General features: G+C 39.5%; 1 protein-coding gene across 2 annotated transcripts in view; it reads left to right on the top strand.

Annotated features, from left to right (window-relative positions):
* celsr3 (cadherin, EGF LAG seven-pass G-type receptor 3) overlaps positions 1 to 25,339 on the top strand; it is a 141,620-nt gene that overhangs the window by 57,199 nt on the left and 59,082 nt on the right. For both annotated transcript variants that reach the window (XM_084721589.1, XM_084721587.1), the window contains exons 4-13: positions 6,649 to 6,871; positions 11,785 to 11,900; positions 12,569 to 12,657; positions 12,974 to 12,988; positions 13,408 to 13,565; positions 16,915 to 17,078; positions 18,454 to 18,579; positions 20,547 to 20,716; positions 22,040 to 22,225; positions 25,166 to 25,276. In XM_084721589.1, coding sequence (XP_084577715.1) covers positions 6,649 to 6,871; positions 11,785 to 11,900; positions 12,569 to 12,657; positions 12,974 to 12,988; positions 13,408 to 13,565; positions 16,915 to 17,078; positions 18,454 to 18,579; positions 20,547 to 20,716; positions 22,040 to 22,225; positions 25,166 to 25,276 — 1,358 coding nt within the window. The remainder of the gene's footprint in view (positions 1 to 6,648; positions 6,872 to 11,784; positions 11,901 to 12,568; positions 12,658 to 12,973; positions 12,989 to 13,407; positions 13,566 to 16,914; positions 17,079 to 18,453; positions 18,580 to 20,546; positions 20,717 to 22,039; positions 22,226 to 25,165; positions 25,277 to 25,339) is intronic.

Genomic DNA, 25,339 nt, shown 5'->3' with positions numbered 1-25,339 from the left:
GTGTGTGCTTCTTTGTTTGACTGTGTTGATGCATTAAGTGATATCTTGTGTGTCTGGGTGTGTCTCCGCTGTGTTCATTAAAAGCCATCTGTGTGTGTGTGTGTGTGTGTGTGTGTGTGTATGAAATCTGTGTGTGTGTTTGTGTGTGGAGTTTTAAAGTGTTATCTTGCTATCAAATCCTCACGGTTTGTTCAGTAATTGCTTGACCTTCATGCCCATGTCATCCTGAACACTGAGTCAAAGGAGGAATTACACACTTAAAGCGACTCTGTCCTGCTTTATTTGTCTGTCTGTGGAGTTTGTGTGTGTGTGTGTGTGTGTGTGTGTGTGCTCCCTATCACTGGTGATCAGCCTAAGTGCCTCCATGAGGTGGACGCCTTCACACCGTCTGGGCAAAAGAAGAGGAGAAAAAAAAACTACCATTGAGTCAGTCTGAGCTCATGTCTGCTCTACTTTACCTCCTCTAATTACTCTGTGTGTGTGTGTGTGTGTGTGCGCACGCACGCGCGTGTGTGTGTGTGTGAGATCGTCTCTTGTCTGTGTGTTGTTGTTTTTGTCTGCAGTTCTGATTTGATGTGATGGTGTTTGTGTGCATGCATAGGTGTGTGTTGTTGTTGTTTTTTGTTTTGTTTTGTTTTGTTTTGCTGATTGTCCTCCATCATCAATTTATTTCCAGTCTGTCAACCTGTTCACGACTGGATCTGCATAATGAATGAGCATGTGTATTTGTAGGTGTGTGTGTGTGTTTAAGTCTCACCACACGCATAATTCATGAGTATTAATGTCTATTTATTTTTTTAATATTAATGAGAGGGTCTGTATGGATGAATGGGCGCAACAGACAAAGGCAGGGAAATTGTGCTGTGTTAGAGTGCGTGTGTGTGTGTGTTTTCCTATTTAATTGGTTCCCTGTTGTGTGCACTTACACAGAGATATATGTTAAATCTGAGAGGGGAGAGAGGATGAGAGGAAGCTAAACAAGGACAGACAGATGTGATAATTTCAGTGTCCTTTGGCTATTGTTAGCTGGGCTGTGTGACTGTGTGTGTGTCTGTGTGTGTGTGTGTGTGTGTGTGTGTGTGTGTGTGTGTCCTCAGGGTTATTTGGTGGTGTGAGAGAGTATGTTTGTCAGCCAATAACTGGCAGATCTCAGCTGTCCGGTGGCATGAGGAGAGAGATGAGAAACTAGAGTGATGAAGAGTAGGATGGACAAATGAATAAACTGTGCAAAGAGAGTGTGATCGATGGAGAAATTAACTTACGGATGAAAGGAGAGAGGAAATGAGCAGATTGCTGTGTAGAAAGAGGGAAATCAATGGATGAATGGAGGTGTCAGTACAATAATCAGGTATAAGTAGTCAGGATTGGTCTGGCAGATTATGGGATCTAGTATTCAGCATTTTTATAATCATCAGGATCAGTATTTTTGTTATCTGATTCCCCGTGAGATAAGATAATGCAATGGCCTCTCCCCGTCTGTAGTCACCATTCTATGGTCTCATTCAGTGTCCTGCCCACAACACCATCTGATTGGTTAATTGTTGAAAAGCTTTATTTTAATTAAACATTATGCTTAATGACATTTTGACAAAGTCTTGTGTTGGAGTTTGTGTTACTCTCAATTTTATCATCAAGATTTTCATTTTTAGTGCACATGTAGCCTGTATCGGTTCCAAATTTCCATTATTGGCTTCCTTGATTACTAATAATCATATCCATATTGGCCAAAAAAAACAAAAAACAGTTGACCCCCGGTAAGCAGGTTTAGGAGTTTGGAATCTGTTGAGTCCGAAATCACATACTATGCACCAAAATGTGAACTATCAGTCAACATACTTCTGTGTAAATAAACATACTACTGTGTGTATGTGTCTTTTCATTTCCTGAGAGCCTCCTCGCCAGTTGGAGACGCATAACCACCTGTGTCAACTGCATAGGAGGGTGAACTTACATTACTTACATTTAACTGAAGGATTATTGACTTTACACAGAGCTGTTGTGATCGTCTGTGTGATGTTGTTGTTGTTGTTGTCACAACGACACTGAACTGAGTGATATATTTGCTGGCGTAGTTTCAGCTGCTTGCATTTCTCCAGAAATATACATCTACTCCTGACTTCATACTAGGGTTTTGAACATACTAAAAAATCTCACATACACATTTTATCATACTTAATAGCATGTAATTTCATACGCAGCATTTATTACACATCTTTGTTATCATTGATGTGAATAAATCCCTTTCAGCATAATTCAAGACCCCTCTGATTCTGTCCCGCCTCGCCTGTTTGAGGTATAATTAGCGATAATGACGCAGTCACTGTACATTATTACTTCAAAGCTTGTCAAAAAAATATTGATCAGGCACAAACAATGGAAGCACTAAGAAATTAGCAAGTAAAGATTTTTGAGTGTTGTGGGACACGTTTGAGTGCAGAACGTGTTTGAAAGCAGGCAAGGTCAGAATGCTGAGTGTGATAAAAGCTTCCTTTGCTCGCTGTCTTCAAAGTCACAGTTTGCAGGAGGGCGGAGGATAGACAGATGATGGATGGATAAAAGGATGAATGATGGAGGATAATTCAAAACAGTTTACACCTTTGATTGTTGTACAAGCACTTAATATTTCACCGGTTAATACATGACATTGTCTGGTTCAGTTTGTGTTTGTGTGTGTCACAGATAGTCAGCATTGGAGTGTATATCAAACGTGGTGTGTGTGCGCTTTTTACAGCTTTCCCCTCAGCATATATGTGTGTATTTGCACATTTGTGTGTGTGGTCATGACTTGCCCTCGGGTGTGTGTGTGTGTCTGTGTTTTTAACTGTGTTTGTGAGATTGTCTGTGTGTGTCTACGTCTTGTGCGTGTCAGATAATATTTGTGTCCAAATGATCATGAGGAAACACGAAGGCTTCTATTGACTTACAACCGCAGTATGTCATCTGTGTGTGTGTGTGTGTGTGTGTGTGAGTGTGTGTGTGTGGCTGTTAAGATGTGAGGACTGCCAGTGGGTACTTTGGCATCTAAAAGCAGCACAAACAATGTGCCAAAAGAGACAGCTACATGATAAAACCCGACAGCCTAGAGGGCAGGGGCAATGATCCGTGTTTGTGTGTGTGTGTGTGTGTGTGTGTGTGTGTGTGTGTGTGTGTGTGTGTGTGTGTACGAGAGAGAGAGAGAGAGAAAAGGGAATATGAGAGAGAGACTGTCTTTTTAGAGCGTGAACGTGTGTTTATGGCTTTGTTTGAGAAAGAAATCCATTATTAATGTGCATGCGTTTTTGTTTGTTTATTTGTTATCTGTGTGTTTGTGTGTGTGTGTGTGTGTGTGTGTGTGTGTGTGTTTGGAGCCGTCAGCAGGTTCTAAAGTGGGTCCTTAAGGAGCCATCTGTCTTAAGGCTAGTTTCAAACCCTGTCTGGTCTATTTTGTACGGAGGGCATTGGATGTGGGTGTTTCTGTGTGCAGCTGCTAAATGTCAGACAATGTGTGTGTCCAGATATGCTCAAGGAGAGGTGAAACCCAAAAAGAAAGCGTGAGCGTCTACTCCCACATACCTTTTTATGTGGGTGATACTGTAACTGTGTATTTATGTGTGTGTGAGTGTGTGTGCGCGGGTGTTCCTGCCTCTCGAGACACTTCAGACTGGTGCTTGTTTGACTGGCAGCCAAACCTGTGTTTATTTTCATCTGCAGATTTGTTTGTGTTGTTTTTTGTTTTCCACACACTTCTGAAGCAACTGAATTGCAGTCGACAGGACAATACCCCCCCCCCCCCCCCCCATATACACGTCCAAATACTGTCCACTGAGGACGGACCCTGATATTTCATAAATAATCAGAATAATGGCCCAATCAGAATAAGTGTGCCTCAATCAGACTGGCCTGATTCAGCGAGATTGGAAGGAATTTTCAATCGCATTTAGAGAGCTGTTGTAAACCTTCAATACTCTGATCAATAGCAAAATAATAACCAGGACTGAACAATAAGGATTGTCTGCATGGCAAGTAAAATAAATCTGGCAACTCACACACCCAAGTGAGCAAGTAAAAAAAAAAAAAAAAACCTATATACTTGAGTTGGCCGATAATGTCCACTCAGGTCTCAGCTGGGAGATGAAATTCAAATGTTAAGCATGCTGTGTACGTTCACTACATCCAGTAAACAGAATAAACTCACAAAGTGTCCAGAAATTTCATGTTCTCACATTTATTTTCCTTTTTAAACAGAGAAATACAACTGTTCATCTTCTGAATTCATGTTTCTCTCTTTTACTGAACTAAGGGTCGGCTAAAAGAACTATCAGTGATGGATTTGGTCCATCGTCGATAGGCGATGTAGTCGTCCAATCACCATAAACTACTATCTATTATCATATTAAACTGAATATCTTTGGATTTTAGTGTGACAAAAGGAGACATTTAAAGATATTGCCCTGGAACACTTTCTTCTGTGGTAAACCTGAACCAATTCTCCTCTTCTGTTATATTTTTGGCAGATTAGATGCTTCACAGCAGGTGGAACCAGTAAAACTTTGAGAAAAAAAAAAGAGTTAGATTCTCGTTAATGCTTTTGGGGAATGTAAACACACACTTTACTGTATCACTTAAGTGTTCGTGTAAATGGTTAAGTTGGACTTTCTAATCAGAATGGTTTCAATCAGACTGAAGAAATATTGTTGAATTGTATTATCATTTTGTTGTTATATGTTCCCTGTTCATTTGAGGGATAGTGAAGGTTTATCCTTTATAACAGTTGCTCTTACTCTCCTGCTCCGCGGGAATCAGCACCCTGCTGCTTCCACCATCTAATCAAGTACTAATTTGCATCGTAAGTGGTGAATGCTGTTCTCTGCCTGATAGGAAGGAAAAGCAGCAGCACTCTGTTAAGCTGTTGACATGGAGAAAGAACCACTGGTTTATAGATTGGGACCATTTCAAGACCCTCATGCTAAGTATCCTGCAGAAGGCTCTCAAGTGTCAGAATAACACAACCTTTGCTTGACGGTCCTCAAAGGAACAGTGACTGTGAATAGCTGATTGCATTTTAATGCACAACTTCCATTTCAAAATAGCTTGTTTGAAATCACATACTAACATACTGCCTACTACATACTTGATCAGTATGTACTACATACTACCTCCTAAATGAAGGAACAAAATTCTCAAAGAAGTATACTCAAGTAATATATGTCTTTTCTGCATCACATTACCACACTAAGCTACTGTTAAATGTTTACTGAATGTTTTAGAGTTATATTTCTCCTACAGTACGTTTTATATGTGAGCTCCTTTGTTTTTCCTGGCTGTACCTTAACATCCTGGGTCCTGAGTAGCCCCCGCTTTATGCTTGTTGATGCACCGCACTGCAACACTTCACTGTCCTATTTCCAGCATTGCTGTGTCTGAAAAAAAAAATACTTTTCCTCTCAGAGAAACAATTGTTTTGTACTTCCATACAATTTTGGCCCAACTACAGATATTATTCACTTATTTGTTGCTTGCTTTTCACTGTAGTTTAAACTATTTCAATTAGCCTAATAGTACCTATTTCCACAAAGCAAAAATTAAATAAAAATGCAGCAGAATGTTTTCCACTTTATAGTTTGACAGTAGCAGTGTTTTCTGAAAAGGGAAAAGAGATGGTAGAAATTAAAAGCCTCCCTCAAGAAGACTGTTTTAACACTTGTGACGTATAAGTTACATCAGGGTAAGGCTGACACTAGCTGACATGTGGTGTATAATTTTAACTTTTCATATGTCTTAGCCTAATGAGTAAAATCAAAACCATAACAATGTTTTATCTCAACCATAATTGAAATTCAGCATGTAAACTTTGGGATCTTGACTGTAATTTAAAGTAAAGCTCTGTTGGTTTGAACAATACTCGGTTGCACAGCATGTGTTTGTTTTGAAGGACTTGCCAGTGAGTTTGGTGAGGGCACAGCTTATGAAAATGAATTGCATGAAGTGTCTGTGGAACAACCACCAAAATGGCAAAACTGTCCAGGAACTGAGACGAAAATCTGCCTGTTTTAGATTGTGCTGGAAACGTCTATCTTTATTCTATTTGATTGTATGAGCATTTATATGTATAGTATAAAACTATGAATGCAATTAAATATTTGTGATTTTCTTATAAAGATGATTCTCTGTCAACCAGCTTGTCCTTATAAAGGGGACTTGTATTGGGAAAAAATGAATAGTTTACAGCCTGAAGCACATACTGGTGATCTCCCACTGAGTCACTAACCATCTTACCATCTAATTATCAAGTAAATTTAAAACATACTTTTGAAATGTTGCAAGAAAAAAAGACAGAAAATGTGAATTAGGTGCATTTTCATCATTTGCCAAGTTTCCATTAGCCACGTTTATTCACTTCAAACCATCACTGCTTTGAAGTAAATAAACTTGGCTGTGCAAAGTGTAGTATCGTCAAAAGCTGGTGGGTTACAGATGGCTGTAATAAAGCAGTGTAGAAGCAGTAGAGGTCACAAACCAGATACAAAACTAGTTGTCTGCTAACCACCATTAAACCTCAAAGAAAAAGAAGAAGCAAATTGAGTCACCTTGGCCAGCTACAAGGGGAAAATTGAGAGAGGTCTTCAACAGAGGTCGAAATAATGAATTGTTTTCATTTTTCACTCCCAGGTGACCGATGTGAGTTTGACCGGCGGCAGGGCAGATGTGTTCCAGGTGTGTGTCGTAATGGAGGGACGTGTCGGGAGCTTTCAGGTGGGGGTTTCCGCTGTGAGTGTCCTGCAGGAGGCTATGAGCGTCCGTACTGCACAGTCACTGCCCGATCCTTCCCACCAAAGTCCTTCGTCATGTTCCGGGGCCTCAGACAGAGATTCCATCTGTCCATCTCGTTAACGTGAGTAGATCAGAATTATTTTATTTCTTTTCTAAACATTTATATTTTACTATTCAGATGTTATTTTTGATTGGATTTTTTGTTATTTTCTTTCTTCCTTTTGTTTAGCCTCCATCTCTCATCATCCAGTTGCACTCAGACAGAAATCCATAACCACTCCTCTTTGATTCTCAGGTCTTACGGAGTCTCTCTCCTCTCCCCTTTAATCTATTTATTTCATCTCTGTCTCAGAGATCGATCCTATTATTCATGGTATCTCTCTCTGCTGCCTCCACTTCTCTCTCCAGTGAGAAGTGCAGTTTCTCCTCTCTCCTCTTTCATCCATCAGTTTACTGGTTTCAGTAACATCTCCTCTCCTTTCTCTCCTTCCAGTCTCTCCTTATCATACATCTTATCACAGTTTTCTCTTCTTTCAGTCTTCCTACTTTTGGCAAAGGCTGCAAAGACCGATGCTGCATTTGTTGTGACTCTTTGTTCTTAACTGTGAAGGTATCAGAAGTCTTTATTTCTCAAGAAAAGTCCCCCCGTTATCAAGACAGTCCAAAAATAGGCTTTCAGTCAGAGTTAGTGCATTAATGTAAGTTAAAATGCTAATTTAGCTTTTCCTTTTAAAAACACCATTGAAGTAGTTGATTTGTAAAAATTTTGATCCAAACTGGGCTTGCTCTTAGACCTTTTGGCAGGGCTTTGACACTTCTCAAAACATCTCAACTGAAGTTATGATTGCTGTTTTAGCCTTCCTTTATTGCTACCTCTCAGTTTTCTTGACAGTTTTCTTATGTCTCTTCCTTGGCAATATTGTAAGTAAGGATTTAAATAAATAAATGATGATGATGATGATGATGATTGTTTTTTTTAGATTAATAAAATCTGAGTAAAAACTAAAATGTTAAATTTTGTTAAGAGAGTTCTGACCTACATGCACCCTGTAGAGATTCTCTTTTAAACTAGCCACAGCCTTTAAGTTTGTTTTGTTTGCTTTTAGCTTATTTTTTGTCAGTATGTCAATGCACAGGTCAGTGATCGTGACTGTACTTGAGATCCTTTGTCTTTGTTTCACTCACCCATCACCACCGTTTCCCTACTGCTCCTTCGCCTCTTGACATACCGAGTGGTCGTCTATGGGAGATCTGAAGTGATCCTGAAGAGTGGTCAGGCAGGGTTATGAGATGGTTGCCATGGGTGATGTCGTCTAATGATAGTTGCTAAGGTGACGTTGCCCATGGGGTTGTTGCTAGGTTGATGTGGCCACCATGGAGTGGTTGCTATGAGACATGGCGGTCAGGGTATTTTTGCCAAATGAGCTTCTGTGGATTGCCGGTGTGTACCGGCCTTCATTTCATTGATTTGGGACCACCAGTGATGGTGAGTTACTTTATGAGCTTTTAAGAGGTTTTGTGGTTTTGTGGAATTTCTCCCCTGGTTAAATTTCTCAAACTGGTTGGGAAAATCTGGGGAGGAAAGTGAGTAATGTTCTGTCAAGGCAGGAATTATACCATGGCCAAATGGCCAGTGCTGCAGTTGCCCCCGGAGTGTGGACATAATGCCCCTTGCACTCACACAGCCAGTTCAAAGCAGCTTATTCCAAACTGACCACTTTACCCTTAAAAGAAAGTCACGGATTTCCTAATTTTAAAACGCCCGGTGCACGCTGCCTACCTGAGGAGCGCGTCTCACGCGTGTCGGCAGAGAGGTTTGGTGTGTGGCCTACTTTTTCCGTGTGGCACTTGAAGTCCGAGGCAAAAATGGACAGTGAAAATGATGCTGATAGTCTTTTTGACATCATATCACTGACATGACACCTTTCACTACAATTTTAATGTCTACATCAATATCTACATCATGTCTGCATCACAGACATTGATTAAAAATTGGGTGAATTTTTCTGATGCTCTCTCTCTCTCTCTGTCTGGATTATATTGATGCTGAATTGACAAGAAGACTGTCAACATATAACACCTTTTCTCTTGTTTCTATGTGTTTTGTGGACACATAATGTTTTGTCCACACTGCAAAAACATTAGTTAACTGCTAGAGTATGATAAGGTTGCCTGATGTTGAGGTGTGATTATGTGTTTAATTAAGGGTTTCATGTCTAATAATGTGTGTTTGTATTGATTACTGATGGCTAATCTGGATAATTATCAGCTAATTGCACCAACATTGTTTTGTCTTCATACAATGTAATTAGCCCATCACTTATTGTTATCGCACCACTGGCTTCGGCCTTGATGCCTTTGGCCATAATCATCCAATACATTTTTATTTATCAAAGGCTAAAGTGGTGTTGCCCTAAAAATGACTTGATTTGGGGAGAGTTCTTTCCTCTCACCAACAAGGTGCCCTTGAGAAAGTCAGGGATGTTGTTGAATAGATACTGTAAGGTCTTTTTCAGCACTGCCCTGCTCCTCATTCAAGTCAAACACAATGTGGGAGCTTCAACCACTAGTCTACAGCATCAACTTCAATTTCAGTGCCTTTCTGTAGGGCACCATGTTGAAAGTTGCCTTTCAAGACAGTGAAACCGTAATCTTCTTCCTGTTGATGTTGGTTCCAGTTATGTTATCTGATGTGTCCAGCTGCAGATACACATGACTCTGACTGACTGTCAGCCATCTTCCCCTGACGTCAGTATTTTATTTAGCATCCTGTTTGCTGCCAGCGTCACTTCTTGGCCTGACTTTCACATCAGGGCCAAACAGGACTTAATCATTATTCATGTCATTCACTTTCTCACAGAGCATTTTATTTTTCCAAGTTTCAAAGTTTTCATTTTTCATCTTTTACCCAAAAGCTGCTTCAGAAGATTTTTTATACTTCTAACCCTGCCTGTGAAAAAGTATGGTTGGTATAGTGGCTCTGTTATATAGGGCTCTGCCTGTGACAATATAGATATGTCCTTATTGCAAAATTGTAATGTATGCTAGTCAGGGAGCTGTTGCAGTTGTGTTTGAAGCTGTTATTGGCTGCTGAGCTGCCTTCATGATGTTTATTGCTTTCAAGACAAACACCTTATATTAAATATTTAGGTATTTATATTTTTTAATGCAGTTCTTTGGTCTCAACTAATGAATTTCACAAACAATAAGCGCACTAACAAGAACAGACATATTGAACATATGCTGCTTTGCCTTTATTTACGCCTTCAGCATCTCCGCACATTTGCTTCACAAGACTACACTCAGTCACTGGCAAAGCTCATGTTACACCATTTTTCAGCTATTTCTGGCGGCCTGAAGAGATTACATCTGCATACTACAAGATAGGATGCCACAGTGCTGTTTGAACAGCAGCACAACCATGCAAACAAGAAACACGCTGTACTGAATAACTCTGGGTTTGTTTTAGACAAAGGCAACATTCTCAGATAACAGCAGGGGTATGAAGTTGTCATGATGGAAATGGTGATAACGTGCTCTTCTCATAACACTGCTGTATTGCAGTAATGCATCTATTGTTTGTTGAAAGGATTTAAAGCCACTGGAAACCCAAATCCACAATAATCTTTTAATTATGTATTATGGGGTCTTGCGTACATAATAGCAAGCATCTGAAAAGTATTAGAAATGAGTTGAGTGTCAAGCTTTTTTTTGTTTTTTACACTTTACTAAAATAAAAAAAATTGAAAGAAATCACAAAAAAAAAAGTCCACATCAGTTGTTCCTAGGCCTGGGTATTGTTCAAAACCTTTCAGTACTGGTACCAATACATTAGTATCAGTACTGGTCCTGAAAGATAATTTTTTTAAATACAACATAGATTTTAACAAAAAGAAAATTACGTTGTGCACTGCAGTGCAATTACTCACTTTAAAAGAAGAAGTCATTCAAAGACATGGTGGTAAAAAATCCCCACCTCTGGGCAATACATAGTGTTTTACCTGCATGCATTATTACATCTTGGTCAAAGTATACTAGATGCTTAATAGCTTAGTGATGCTGATTAAGTTTACTCCTTTAGTATCAAAATTTGGTATTGAATGACAAGCGATTTTTCAATACTCAATTGTATTGAAGCTATTCAGTTTGTGCTAATTATCGAAGATCAGCAGCTCTGTTTTGCAAGGTGAAATCGCAGTAAGAATGAGTGGGAATGTTGTTCTTCAAGGACTTTGGCTGCTAATTCAAATGTAAAACAACAAGCAAGACATTTAGTTTCAAAACATTTGAAGACAAGTTAAAACATTTTTTATAGCGGTTGTTTTTTGCAGTGGGAATCTTGTTGCCAGTAGAGAATATTTGTCATCTGTTCTGTAGTATCAAAAAAAACTAACAGTGCTTTTGATCAGGCTGTGTTAACATGGCAGCCTTGGCCTCAGTGTGTCCCCCTTGGCCTTGCAATGGAAAACAGACTATTGTATGACTCTGAGCAGCTGGAGGGTGTGGAAGGCTGCAGAAATATGCTTTATTAACTGTGCTACAGTTTGAATGGCTTTTGTTCTTCCATTCTAAGCCTGTGTGAAGAGGCTTGCAGGAGTCAATTTTGTTTCGCCATGTGAAAGTAGTCATTGCATGGCAGACTGCATCAAGGTCAAATGTTCTATTAACCAAGCCAGAGTTAAGAATCTCATCTGAAAATGTATGAATGTGTCCTACAGTGTTGCCTTATTTATTTGCTCTCTACATATTCAGGAAATATGTAATATATATATATATATATATATATATATATATATATATATGTATATATATATATATATATATATATATATATATATATATATATATATATATCTAGAGAGAGAGAGAGAGAGAGAGAGAGAGAGAGAGAGAGAGAGAGAGAGAGAAAATACACAATAGGAACATTGTAATACTCATAATGCATACAGTATATTCATCAGTGAACTTCTTATTAACATGAGTGTGCGTGTGTGTGTGTGTGTGTGTGTGTGTGTGTGTGTGTGCATTCTGTAGTTTTGCTACCCTGGAGAACAGTGGTCTTCTCTTCTATAACGGACGCTTCAATGAGAAACATGACTTCATCGCCTTGGAGATCCAGGAGGGACAAGTGGTGCTCAAATATTCCACAGGTACAGTGTCTCTGTCTATGTCTTAATTTCTGATTGTGATTGTGTGTTCAACAGTACTGTATATTCCCACAGGGAAAGAAAGATGTGATTATATTCTTAAGTCCATGCTGCAGACACAGACAACTACAACCACCACCATTAATTTACACAACTTTTAGAGTTTTGTCTCCTCTGCCATAGCAGCCCCAAATAAAATACCTCACTTAATACTATGTGTAGATGTGTGTATATTTTCATGAGCGTATGTCTTTGTACATGCAAGTATATGTGGGAATATAAAGAATGGACAAGAATGAATGTGCTTATGACCACATATCCACTGTTTTAGTGTATTTACTTTCTCTCCTAGAAAGATAAAGGCTGTTTTTCTGTCCATGTGTCTACTTGTGGCCTCAAGAAGTGAATTCTGTCAGTCAGGGTCTTCACAAACAAATTAAATCAATGGACGTAAAACTTAATGTATGCATTTCATTCATTTGTGAGTGGGCTATCATGATACCGTAACAGTTAGCATAATGATATGTTAATTTGGCTACATAACAGATTTGATGTTCTCTGTAATTATGTGCTCTGGCCAAAATGAGTTGCAGATATCTGCAAAAGTTCAGTATCGTGCTTTGCTATTAGCTGGCAATGTTTTGACCCAGACTTCATTCGTCTGCCCTCAGGTGAATCGTCTACTCAGGTGAGTCCCTTCCTGCCTGGCGGCGTGAGCGACGGCAACTGGCATACTGTTCACATCCACTACTACAACAAGGTGGGTTTACATCTCAGGGTGTTTGTGAGTCCTAAAACATTAAGACTCCCAGTCTTACTTTTGATCTTCTACTTTGTGTCTCTGATGTCTGTCTGATGAGTTATCCTTTGAAGTTTTTACACTTTACCCATGATTATTTGCACTGTACTTCTGATGTGTCGGCAGAACAGTTTCTCAGCCAGCAGAGCACTTTGAATTGAGCTGAAGGGTTTGTGTGTGCAGACTGTTATGTGGGCGTTTGCCTGTCACCATTTCATTCATGCATATTCGCCGCACATCTCCTTTAATTTTCTTCATGTTCTTTCACTCTCCTCAGCCAGCCACACGCTATGTGAGTATGAGTGTGTGTCAGGGTGCACATACACTTCTTTCTCGCTTTGTTTTGTTCTCCTTCTTTCTTTTTCTCCCTCTGTCTGTCTTTCTTTCACCAGCAGACAGTTAGTGAAGAATGAGTGTGTTGACTATCTGCTGTTATTCCACTATTTTCCTCCCCATATACAGTTTCTGTTGATTCATGTCTTACTAACTCAACTTTTTCCCTTTTCTTTCTAACATGATGTGCAGTAGCAGTGTAAATACTGAAGTCTGATGTGTTGAAAGTGTTATTTTCTGGTGTAGCATATGACTGCAGTGATCTAAACTCTAGATTTGGTGAAGGTTTTTTTTCTTGCATGTTGCCTGGTGAAATAGTGTTTTTTGTTTTTTGTTCCTTTGGACTCCGTATTCAATCTTGTTTATATGTGTGTTCAGCCAAAGCGCAGTATGAGTGGCGAGGCCCAGGGTCCGTCGGATGAGAAGATTGCCGTGGTAAGCGTTGACGACTGTGATACGGCCTTGTCGCTTCGCTTCGGTACGCAGCTTGGAAATTACAGCTGCGCTGCGCAGGGCAAACAGACCAGCAACAAGAAGTGAGTTTATCTTTCTTACTGCTCTCCATCTTTGTTCTGTATTGATACCTGTTTTCTTTTTTTTAAATATTTTAGTCAAATCAATGTTTTATTGTTATACCTTGACACTGACACCATGTAATACGACACAATATTGTGTGTCAATGCTATCATAACACAATTGCTTTTGGAATTCATCATAGAATTAATTCTATAGTTAGTTTCACATCTGAAATGCGTGATTTGCTCAGGAAATATAGTTATGACTCAAAAAAGCTTAGTAAAAAAATGTATTCAGCTAAATTGTGTTCCATATCTCTCCCCTACCCCGAGTGTACCAACTGAAAAACAAATGCAAAGATGAATGCAAATAGTTATTGACCCTGAGCTGTGGGTGGTGTTTACACAGGATGCGCTAACATCTTTGGAAAGACAACATCATCTGTGACTGATTGGAGGCTTAACAGTTATTCAAATATTCAAAGGCAGTTTTCACCAAGTAGAAAACCAATAAAGCTGGTCAGAGAGTGTGTGTGTGTGTGTGTGTGTGTGTGTGTGCGCGCACACTGGCCAGCTGGCAGCTGTAGGCTGCTAGATTACAGGCATAAAAAGGTAAATACTGTTGAGAGGTAGCATTACTACATTGAGAAATACTGGCTTTGATCAGAGTGTCAGCAAATCATGATGCAAGGCTGGAACTAACTGTTGTACTTGACAGGTTCCCTGAGCGCAAAGAGTGTGTGTATACACACATTTGTAGCATAAACCACACTGGCTTAATGTCATTATGCCTATATATGCACAGCATATATAGCATGGCATTTAGAAATAACACAACTTTACTTTTTAGAGATTTTATTTCATGCTCATTCTGACATTGCCATAACTGTGTAATAATGTTGTGTGTTATTTATTTCCTCTGTCTTGGAAGAGATGTTTTCCCATCAACTCCTCATTACCCTCAACTCTAGTCCTCTGCTATTTTGGTTTATTTTCTGCCTCAGGTCCCCAAATGACATGTATAATGTCAGTTGCTTGCTACTGTGCAATAATGAATTCATGTAAACATGGCACAGAGCGAATGAGTTGATCAGATTTCAGTGTCTGTTCAATTAAAAAGTCTAGTGTGTGAGATTTACAGGGATTTATTGATAGAATATGGCAGGAATGGGACATAGTATTTATGAGTGTGTTTTCATTAGTGTATAATCACCTGGAAATGAGAGTCATTGTGTTCTCATTACCTTAGAATGACCGTTTTATATATTTGATGCATTGAAGGCATAACAAATGAATTGCCAATTAATATTAGGTTAGAAAATAAAACATTTGCCCAGTATAACACGACTTTCGCTATAAACCATGCCTGCTTCTGGTCCTATATTCAAATACCAGTACAGAGACAGGTCATTTTGTGGGTGTGGGTCTCCTTCCTTGGAAGCTGCACCGGCATGTTTCTACAGTAGCAAATCAAACATTGGTTTTCGCATTTCTCATAAATTTGTGGCCGCCATAAGTGCTCATGTGTGCTTGGAAGGGGAGGGTGAGGCAATCTGCACACTCATCGTGCACCAAAGCCATTAAATCCTACACACTGATCTTTTAATGGGACATTCTTATATAAACTTAAAGCTCAGCCTCACAGATTCAGCTCTTCATAATTTCAGCATGTTTTTAAAGACTTCTAAGCTGATCACTGTTTTAGAATGAAAAGTAATGCAGATTTGGGCGATCTGATCTGTTGAATTACCGCTAAAACTTTGACTGAGGCTGTTGCCGCTGGAAAGGATTTCTGGGGAATGTCAGATCAGGTGTTGAGGTGACTGTGGGAGAAATCTACAGGGACCTGAGGCTTTAATGAGGCACGACTGTTTGACATCTTCATGCTCCTTCATGTCTGTCTGTATCTCTCTGATGGTCTTGTTACTCGTTGGCTCATTCTAATTGGTGTTAATGTTCATTTCTTTTAATTAGTGTCTCTTTCTCCCTCCCACTCATTCTCTTATGTAAGACCAACAAGTTCAAATTGAGTTTTAAATTCACTACGTTGCTTTTAAGCGTCTATTCTGTTCGACCTTGTCAAAGTTTGGTAGTTTTCTACTTGCTGTGTGCGTCTACTAATCTAAATGTATGCATGCCAACAAGTGTAAAACACACACACACATATACACACACACATTCACTCAAAAAGCAGCCTGTCATAGTGTTGATGTCTGGCCTCGCCTCTGTAAGCTGTAATCACGTTGGCTGTGTTCTGTCAACGCTAAGTGTGGCTGAGAGCAGAGACGACAGATCAAAGAGGAAGGCCAAAGACTAACGCTTCAACACCCTCTTCCTCCGTTCCTTCTCCTTTTCTCCATTAACAGCTCGCCCTCCTCCTACTCCGTCTTCTTGACATCCTTCTCTAATGACGCTCTCTGTTGACGCTCCTTGTAACTCGCACTTAATCTCTTGTTTGTTCAACTCCAGTATCTTTTGTCTCTCTGGCTTCTTTCAATTCATATTCCACTGGTGTTTATTGGCTCGGCAAGTGTCAAGCTGAAAGGCAAAACCCCAACTCGCATTTCAGGGACAAAGAAAGATAATGCTCTGAAAATGACAATACAACTGTTTGTGTCACCTCGTTTTTCTCACTCATGAAGTCCCGTAACTGTTATTTGTGGTCCCCTACGCCTTCCTGCTCACATTCCTCCTGTTTCTTTTCCTTGCTCGTCTTCCATCTGTCTTGTCATCCGCCTTTACACTCGCTCCCTCTTGATATTTGCTGTAACTCACACTTAATCTCTTGTTTGTTCATCTCCCTCCCCAGCCGTCTCCACATCTCCCTTTTGTCGCTGCTGTTTTTCGTCTCCTCTTGATGCCTGTGACTCTGCTTTTTGTTGACATCCCCTAACATCTACCTCCTTTCATGGCTGGCTCCTGTCTCCTTTCTCCCTCCGCCTTGTCATCCACCTTTACCTTTCCTCTCCGGATACTCACCGTAACTCGTGTTTAATCTTCTGTTTGTTCATCTGTCTCTACGTCTGTCTCCTTTTCTTTCTCATCTTTTCAATTTCTCTTCCCCCTGCTGTTTCCACTTTTACCCTCAGCAACATCATCATGATCATCTCATTTCTCCTCAACATCCCCCATTATTCTCAAAAATGTGTTCCTTTTGACATTTACCTCTGATGACACATTTAATCTCTGGGTTTGTTTAATCCCTTTGCCTCTCTCAAACCTTCTTTTCATGTTTTTTCCCTTTCTTACTGTCCCTCCTTCATCCCTCTCCTCCCATCCATCATTGGGAGATAATCCTCTCTTCCTCCTTTATCCCCCTTTCCTCTCCACCTTACTTACTCCTCTTCCTCTTCATCTCCTCCTCTCTCAGATCTCTAGACCTGACTGGTCCACTGTTTCTGGGTGGAGTTCCTAACGTACCAGATAACTTCCCGTTTGGCACCAGAGAGTTTATCGGCTGTATGAAGGAGCTGCACATCGACAACAAGCCGCTGGACTTGGCTGGATTTATCGCCAACAATGGAACCATCGCTGGTCAGCACTGCTAACCCCCCCCCCCCCCCCCCCCCCACAAAAAAAACCACAGTGTACATTTTTGATGTCCACAGATGCCATTTGGCCCTATTTTTTTAATACACTGATACAAATTATCGTTATTGTAATTAATTAAAGCATCTCTTTTGGTGTTCTATAAACCACTTATTAAATTATTTAAAATATTTTAATAAACAATAAAGGGCATGAAATTGGATTCTGACTGAAAACTGGTCACTTATAACATTTCATGACCATAATATGAAATTAAAGGATGAGGTATTTAGAGCTGCAAATAACTATTGTTTCTATTGTCGTTATTGTTTTGATTAATCAGTGGTGAAAAATGTTGATCAGTATTTCCCCAAGCCCAAGATTACATTCATTACTCAAACTGTCTGTGTGATCATCAAAATAGTTGCCAATGGATTTAATAGTTGTTAACTGATAAAAGATTCATCAATTAAAGGCACAGTAAGGTATTCTGGAGATAAGTAGTTGATCCTTGAGTCTCATTGGTTGGTGCTCAAAGACACGCCAAAAATAAACATCCTACCCCATCTACAATCATTGCAGCTCTGGAAATTATTTTATTATTTATTTATTTTATTTTAGAAATTATTGTTTTCTACAGGCTATGAATTACCTATTACAATTACCAATTACAATAGTGTAATTGTGTTGTTTTATAGTGAGATTCACAGAAATAATCCATAAGCAGATTTTTAAAAAAGGGTCAGTATCCCATCTTTCTTTATTATTATGCACTCGTAAGCTCTTTTGATGTAACATTTCTAGTTCAAGTATTATTTAAAAAATGAATATTCAAATAATCAAGGTTGGATGCTTCTGTAAAGGCCATTCGAATCTTGAAATCCAAGTACAATTGGAAAAGTTTTACCTCTGAATATGCACATTGGTAACTAGAGCTGCAATGATTAGTCAGTTAATTGATTAATTGTCAACTATTAAATTAATTGCCAACTATTTAGATTTAGTTTTGATTCATTTAAAAAAACAAATATCTGATTCCAGCTTCTTAAATGTGAATGTTTTCTGGTTTCTTCACTCCTCTGTGACAGTAAATTGGATATTGAGGTTGTGGACAAAACAAAACCTTTGTCCCCTTGAGCGTTTGGAATCAGTGATCAGCGTTTTTTGTAACCATTATCTGACATTTCAACAAATGGTTTGACAGTAAATCAATAATAAAAATAATCATTAGTTGTAGCCTCATTTGTAACTGAAGATCTTTTTGTAGAGATGAAGTATGAGGTGTTTATTTATTGATTTATTTATCAGCTAACCACAGCATTTCATTCAATGCATTATGGTGACACCTTTCTAAAAACGTGATCTCTGTCGCTTCTTTCAGGCTGCAGTGCCAAGCTCCCGTTCTGTAAGTCCAACCCGTGTCAGAACGGAGGAACCTGCAGGGTGAGCTGGGAGACTTTCTCCTGCGACTGTCCCCTGGGGTACGGAGGGAAGGACTGCAGTCATGGTGAGAGGCTGTATGAGTTTATTTTCATCCTGTGGTCCTGTGTATTGCTTTTGATAACAATGTCACATTTATTGTGCCATTTACTATAATTATCAATAACCATAAAGAGCATTACTGAAATAACTGACCGTTTCTGTCTTGTGCCATTGGAGACGAGCGTGGTCATGTTTTTAAACAAAAGTAGTCTGATTTTCAGTGCCCTTTATTTTTCACTAGCAATAATACCAATGCCTCATTATTAATAAATGATTTACTGAAGTTAAAATGCTTCTTTCTGCTAGTTCTTTGTCATTAACATGTTTGTTAAATGACATGTTTTAATCGTCTGCTTCATACTTTAACACCTTAGTAACTCAGATTCAGAAATGCTTTGTCATTCATTCATACACATTAAAGCCTCAGCTTGCGCGTCAGCTTTTTCTCCCTCGTCAGTACTTATCCCTCATTTTGTGCTGAGCCATCACAGCAGCAAGCTTTTAGAGCATGAGCTAAGTGAGTATAAGTGGAATACGTGTTCATGGATGGATGGATGAACTGATGTTGGCTGAGTGTGGGCCTCTGGGAAGGTATTGACCGTAAGAACAACCGGAAATACATGATTAACCTTAATTAGGAATATTTATTCTAAAGTGCAGTGAAACGCACTGAGACTAATGCGTTGATTCCACCAGGCTTCCTCTGCTTCAAACATGCAGATTCTGTTTTAGATGGAAGAAGCGTCAAGCTGCACAGAGCAGATCAAGCCATGCAGGAATTTAGACAGAGGAACATCAGTTTTCAAAATAAACCACACTATGCAGACTCCTGATCATAAAAAAGAAGCGATTTAACTATGTAGCGTTCTTGCCCATACCAGAGGCACAAAAATCAAATTAACAAAAACTTAACAAGTGAACAAAATCAGGCAGGCAAATTGCTCCACTTTGGAAATGCTGCTGGTGGAGTATGAAGCTGTGTGGAGGATGGAGCAAAATGACATTGCAGACATGATGTCAGCTTGGCTGAATGAAGGTGTAATAGTATCATGAAGAGTTAATATGCTTATCATATGAGCTAGTTATTGTATCTGGCTTTATATCCTGTATATAATTGGATCTAGATAAAGCCTGTGTGATCGTAGCCCAGGTGGACTCAAGATGACAGTTTCACTCTTCTATATTTACTGGCATGTCTTCATTGCGATCACAGACAGTTAACCCTTGGGGGAAATCATGTTGCAAAAGGCACTTGTGGGATGAAATGAAGTTGCGTTTGTGATCTCAAAGAAGAAACTTCTGAGATATATTTTGTGCTTTGTGTGCTTGTCAGTATGACACATCAATATCCCTGTCATCAGGACAGAAAAATGATTGAAAACACAATTTGGTGTGGTGTTATATTGTAACTGTTTTCATTTTTTCTTTAACAATTGTTCATTGGACTTTATTTGATAATGAACAGTTGAGAAAAAACAGGAAATGATGGGAGAGGGCGATTGGTTTGTGTCCATGTTTGTTGCATGTTCCAAAGAGTTGTGGATCATAGTTGGCATGTTGTTTATATGCTGGAAAAGTTATTCAGTGCCGGTACAGTGACATCCTGAGACTGTTGGGAATATTTCAGTAGCCTGTTTTCTGCAGTGGGCTTTTTTTTGATTCACTGAGTTGATAAAATAGAGAACAGTTTTTGACCTAGAGTCTCATGGATAAAGACTGCGTCTGAGGAAGAATACTTATCGTGTATTGCACTTCCTTCTCCTACTTTTTATTTGCTCATTGTGCGTAGGCAGGCAGCCTGTTCCTAATGAGCCCAGACATCAGGCCTTTGATGACTAGGCGAAAAAAGAAAATGGTTCCTTTGAGTTGTCCAAAGTAATTTTTCCGGGAAACGCATCAGCAGGCAAACCGTGCTCATAAGAAACTATGTGGTGAAAACTTACCACAGTTGAGGCTAATTCGTGTCTTTCGCAACTTCATCTTCCACCTCAGCGATGCCACACCCTCATCGCTTCCTGGGAAACAGCGCCCTCTGGTGGGACCTGAAGAATGACGTGACCATCTCCACGCCCTGGTACCTCGGCCTGGTGTTCAGGACCAGAGCACGAGAGGGAACGTTGCTGCAGGCTCAGGCCGGCCAATACACCAGCCTGCTGTTCCAGGTATGCACACACACACACACACACACACACACACACACACACACACACACACACACACACACAGACACAGTCGCCCATTTCTGTTCTTGTCTGTCCTGAAAGATACTTTGAACAATAAAAATCCAGATGAAACAGCATTTTGAGAGTATCTAGCTTCCCTATTGTGATGTATTTCCAAGTGAAACAGGAGAGGTAAGCAGGATTTAGCGTTGATTGAAAAGTGGGCGTGTCTGTGTCTTGAATTTTAGCTTTGTGCCACTAAATTTGAACATTTTATTGATGGATGTCATGATATTATTAGTTGAAATTGGTTGTTTTATGGCTAAGTAAGCAGCAGGGTTGTCATGATACCAACATTTTTATTGATACCAATAACAAGTTTAGTATCAGGAAACACACCAGTACTGACCAACAACAAGTACTGAACACTGGACAATTCAAATGCCAAGCCAGAAAAGGAAAAAAATTGTCAAAAGTACCTAAATTTTGGTATATGGTGCAACATTAGTAAGCACACATCATATTTTGTTTTACAGGGGTAAAAACATGACGGAATTTTGATAAAAGAATAGAAGAAATTGATTTGTGGAATTTCTGTGGCACAATTATTGTTAAAAAAAGGGGCACAATATGACCAAAGCTGTGATCTAAAAGGGTTAAAAATGCATTTTTCATTTCATCTCAACTTCGACTGTAATAGTTTTATATTAGTAAATTAGATCAGGAACACTGGTGTGAAAACAGCATCACGTTTCCCATAAACCTGTTGATTCCTGTGGTAAAGAGGTTTAGTGCTAGTGCCTCTCTCTCTTTCTGTGACTGGTGGTTTTCATTTTTGGCTCTGCTGAAGAGGATAAACATAGCTGTGTTTATCCTCCCCTGTGTTTCATTTTACCTGTCTTTCACCAGAAGCTCGGAAAGCTTTAGCTGCATTTATGTTGAAACGTGAATGAAAACACCTTCTTCCTCTTTGTACCATAAACAATTTGACATTCAATGCTGCACATTTTAAGCCAGAGCTCACCAGGTGGCAGCTGCTGTAAAATGCCATGTGGGCTGCTAAAAGTGTTAGCAACATGTTGATTATGGAGGTTATACTGTCTCATGGTTGATGTGGTTAACTGTTAAATTTACAGTTTACATTTCTAATGCACACACACACACACACACACACACACACACACACACACACACCCACCAAGTCTAGCCAGTGGGGTATTTTATTCCTCCACTGTTTTCAGTGACTTGTGTTTGCTCTCACTCCCTCTTTTCTCTCTTTTCCTGGTGTTTGTCTGTGTGCTTTCGTTCCTCCATCCCTCTCAGGTGATAAATGGTCAGCTGGTGTTCTCGGTGACCCGTGGTTCCACCAGACCAGTGCGTTTGCGGTTGGATCAGGTTCAGGTGGCAGACGGTCGGTGGCACGACCTCCAACTGGAGCTGCGAGACGTTCGCAGCGGCCGTGAAACGCGCTACGTCGCCACACTACGGCTTGACTTTGGACTCTATCAGGTAATAGACGTGGAACCTTGAAGGGAATGTTTTTGGACACGCTTAGTGTTTCATCAGTAAGGACACAACTGTATAAGTGGCGTGATATGATGAAACTTTTACTGGTGGCACATTTACATCCTCAAAAATTATTAAAATACTGTAAATGCAGTTATTAGAAGTCTGATTTGCCCTGCAAGCACATATTCAAATGAATAACAAGATTTTCCATTATATCTGCTTTGCTAAATCAATAAGATTTAATTTCCCTTAACAACTAATTTCCTAATGTCCTTTCTTTTTTACAAGACTACCGATAAAGACTCACAACCTTAATTGACCGTGTTCAGCTTGAAATAGGCATTTTTCCCAGCTCTAATTCTTCGATTTAATTTAATTTGTCTGTTTGAAATCTGCAGATACTATGATGGACAACATTTTTTCTGTCTAATCAGTAGAGAGCTCTAATTGGATTTGTTAAGCATTTAATATGAATGGGGCCCAGAAATCCTTTTGAATATCCTCTAATCTAAAATATCTCAACACACAGACTTTTACCCCCTCATTTCCTGCCATGAGCCAGTATGGTGAAGCAGAACAATATTAACAATATAACAATATATATATGCAAAAGATATCAGCAGATAGAATAGCACATATAATCTCACCTTCAATCTTAAAATCATATTTGTGTCAAATCAGGAAAAAAATCTGCACTTGGCATGAAATAATTCCTTAACCTTTTTTTTATTAACTAGTGTCAGTGTTTACAGACAAGATCACACAGATCATTTCACTTTTATCAAGAAAATCCAGACTTAAAAGCAGACTGTGCAGGATTATCCTAAAAACTAAATGAAGAATCTCTCTCAGTCATCACTTATGACCCCCTAGAAGTGTGTGCTGGACTCACATCTGCAGAGATCCTGCTCTCTGCCTGCATTTTCTTATTTTCCTATTATTTTGGGTTTTTTTCGGGATGATGGGCTTCAGCCTGTCTTGCAGTGGTGTGTATCCATCAGCTACAGAGCCCAGGTTGTGCGTTCGGGACTCTGGAAATGTTGCAACCAGTGGTTGCATCGCTGTCTCCCTCTCTCTCTCCTCGGCTCTCTGTTTGTGAGAGCTGCAGAGAGAGCTACACACACCTACACACACAGCCAGAGCACAGCTGAGAGGATGATGACTTGCCTTAGCTGCGTGCAGAGGTGTTGGCGTGTTTATTTGTGCTTTAGATTATAACTGTTGTACAACAATCAGGAAATATCATTTAACTTCTCCGATTCACTGCTTTGGTCTCGCCAATACCGCTCCCTTGTTTCGTTCACTTTCTAGCTCACTCGACCAATGCTGCTGTCTCTCTGTCTCTCTCTCATTTGTTGAGCTGGGAAGGAGGGGCCAACTTTAAATGGTGCATTTGCAAACAATCCTGCATATTTGACCTTTAAGAAAAGTCTTCAAACAAGTACATTTCCATTGGAAAGTGACATTATCACAGCTTATCCCCACTACTGACATATTTCAAGACACAAATATTTGATAATAACACTTGAAATGACTTCATGGGAATTCTGGATTCTGACCTGCCCCTTTGCCTCACTTTTGGAATCAGAGACATTGTTCAAAATAATCCTGATGTCCTTTGCAGTTGTCTTGTACATAATGTATCTGCACTCAGATGTCAGTAGCCGTACTGTCACCTCTCTCCAACAGTCCTCTGTAATATACGTAAACTGAAATGTTGCCAATGAAATGTAGAGTCATGTTATAATATGAGTAAAGGAGACAATCAGATATACATACACACTTTCTTATCTCCTCCTTTTCCATTTCACTGACTGTGTTATCCCCTAACCTTTTCCCGTTTCCATATCAAGACATGTCACCCACTGTACACACACACACAGACATAGTTTCTCTGTCCCTGGATGGCCTCAGTCTCTCAGAGATGCTGGCAGGCCTGGCAGTTATATATCAGTTGTACTGGATGATGTCTGTTTTGTGTGTGCGTGAATGTGTTTATATGATTTATGTACATATGTATGTGACAGTAGCATGCACACAGAAAAGACAGACAGACTTTCACACTGTCTCTTTGGCTTTGTTAGAGCAAAACATGTTTTGCTTTGTTTTCATGTTGATTTAATTCTTGAGTCGTCTGCCAGCAGGTTCTGTCTTTCATCTTTGTGTTGTAGTTCATCAGGCTATTCTTCAAAGTGCATCAAGTAACACCCTGAGTAAATGGTGCAGAAAACATTTTAAAATATGAAATAATTAAAGATCATAGCTGCCAATTAAACAGTAATTTCCTTTGAAAGTGTTTGGCACGTGTGCAGCTATTATCAGCCAGATCTGCCTCTTCATTTTTGCATCTTCCACTGCTGCTGAAACAGTGATAAATGGGGTTCATTGATTTCCTTTTCATGATTGTTGCGAGCTAAGTTGCCTGTCAACGTTGCTTCACAACACTGTCAGCGTTATCAGTTGAGCATTGACCTTCTTCACAATGATTGCATGTTATTGTTTTCTTTTATTTAATAAAGTCAATCAATCACTCTTCACACACTCTCCTCTGCTCTGACATGAGCGCCATTATAATGTGACGACTCAGTGAATGAAAATATAGATGACTTCCAGTTGGTGAAAAGACAAAAAGTAAAAATCAATAAGTTATTGTTTTTGTGGTAAAACAATCAAATGTGAATCTCTCAGCGCAGTATATCTTTACACAAACCTTTGAGGTTTCTCATCTCTTTCCTCTTTCCTTCTACCTGTTGACTGCCTTGATATTTGCATATCAAATAAATTACAGAGTTCTCCTGTGTGGTCAAATAATGGTATTTAAATGTGCTTTGTGTGTATCTTTGTTCAGTTATTCATAAAGCTATTAATAATAATAATGATCTTTGCCCTTCCTGTCTCCGTCTGTCCCTTCACCCCTCCCTCTCTTTCTCCTACTATTAGGGAACGGTGATAGTGGGAAATGAGATTCATGGTTTGAAGGTGAAGCATCTGCATGTGGGAGGAGTGCTCGGCTCTGGAGAAGTTCAGAACGGGATAAGAGGATGCATTCAGGTGAAGATGGATGAATTGAATTTTTAATGGTTATTGATGGATGAGTGGAGGGAAGCCGGAAAT

Source organism: Lutjanus erythropterus, chromosome 6 (genome assembly GCF_056507025.1).
Source record: "Lutjanus erythropterus isolate fLutEry1 chromosome 6, fLutEry1.hap2, whole genome shotgun sequence".
Classification (NCBI taxonomy): Eukaryota; Metazoa; Chordata; class Actinopteri; order Lutjaniformes; family Lutjanidae; genus Lutjanus; species Lutjanus erythropterus.
This window is presented reverse-complemented; position numbering and strand designations above follow the sequence as displayed.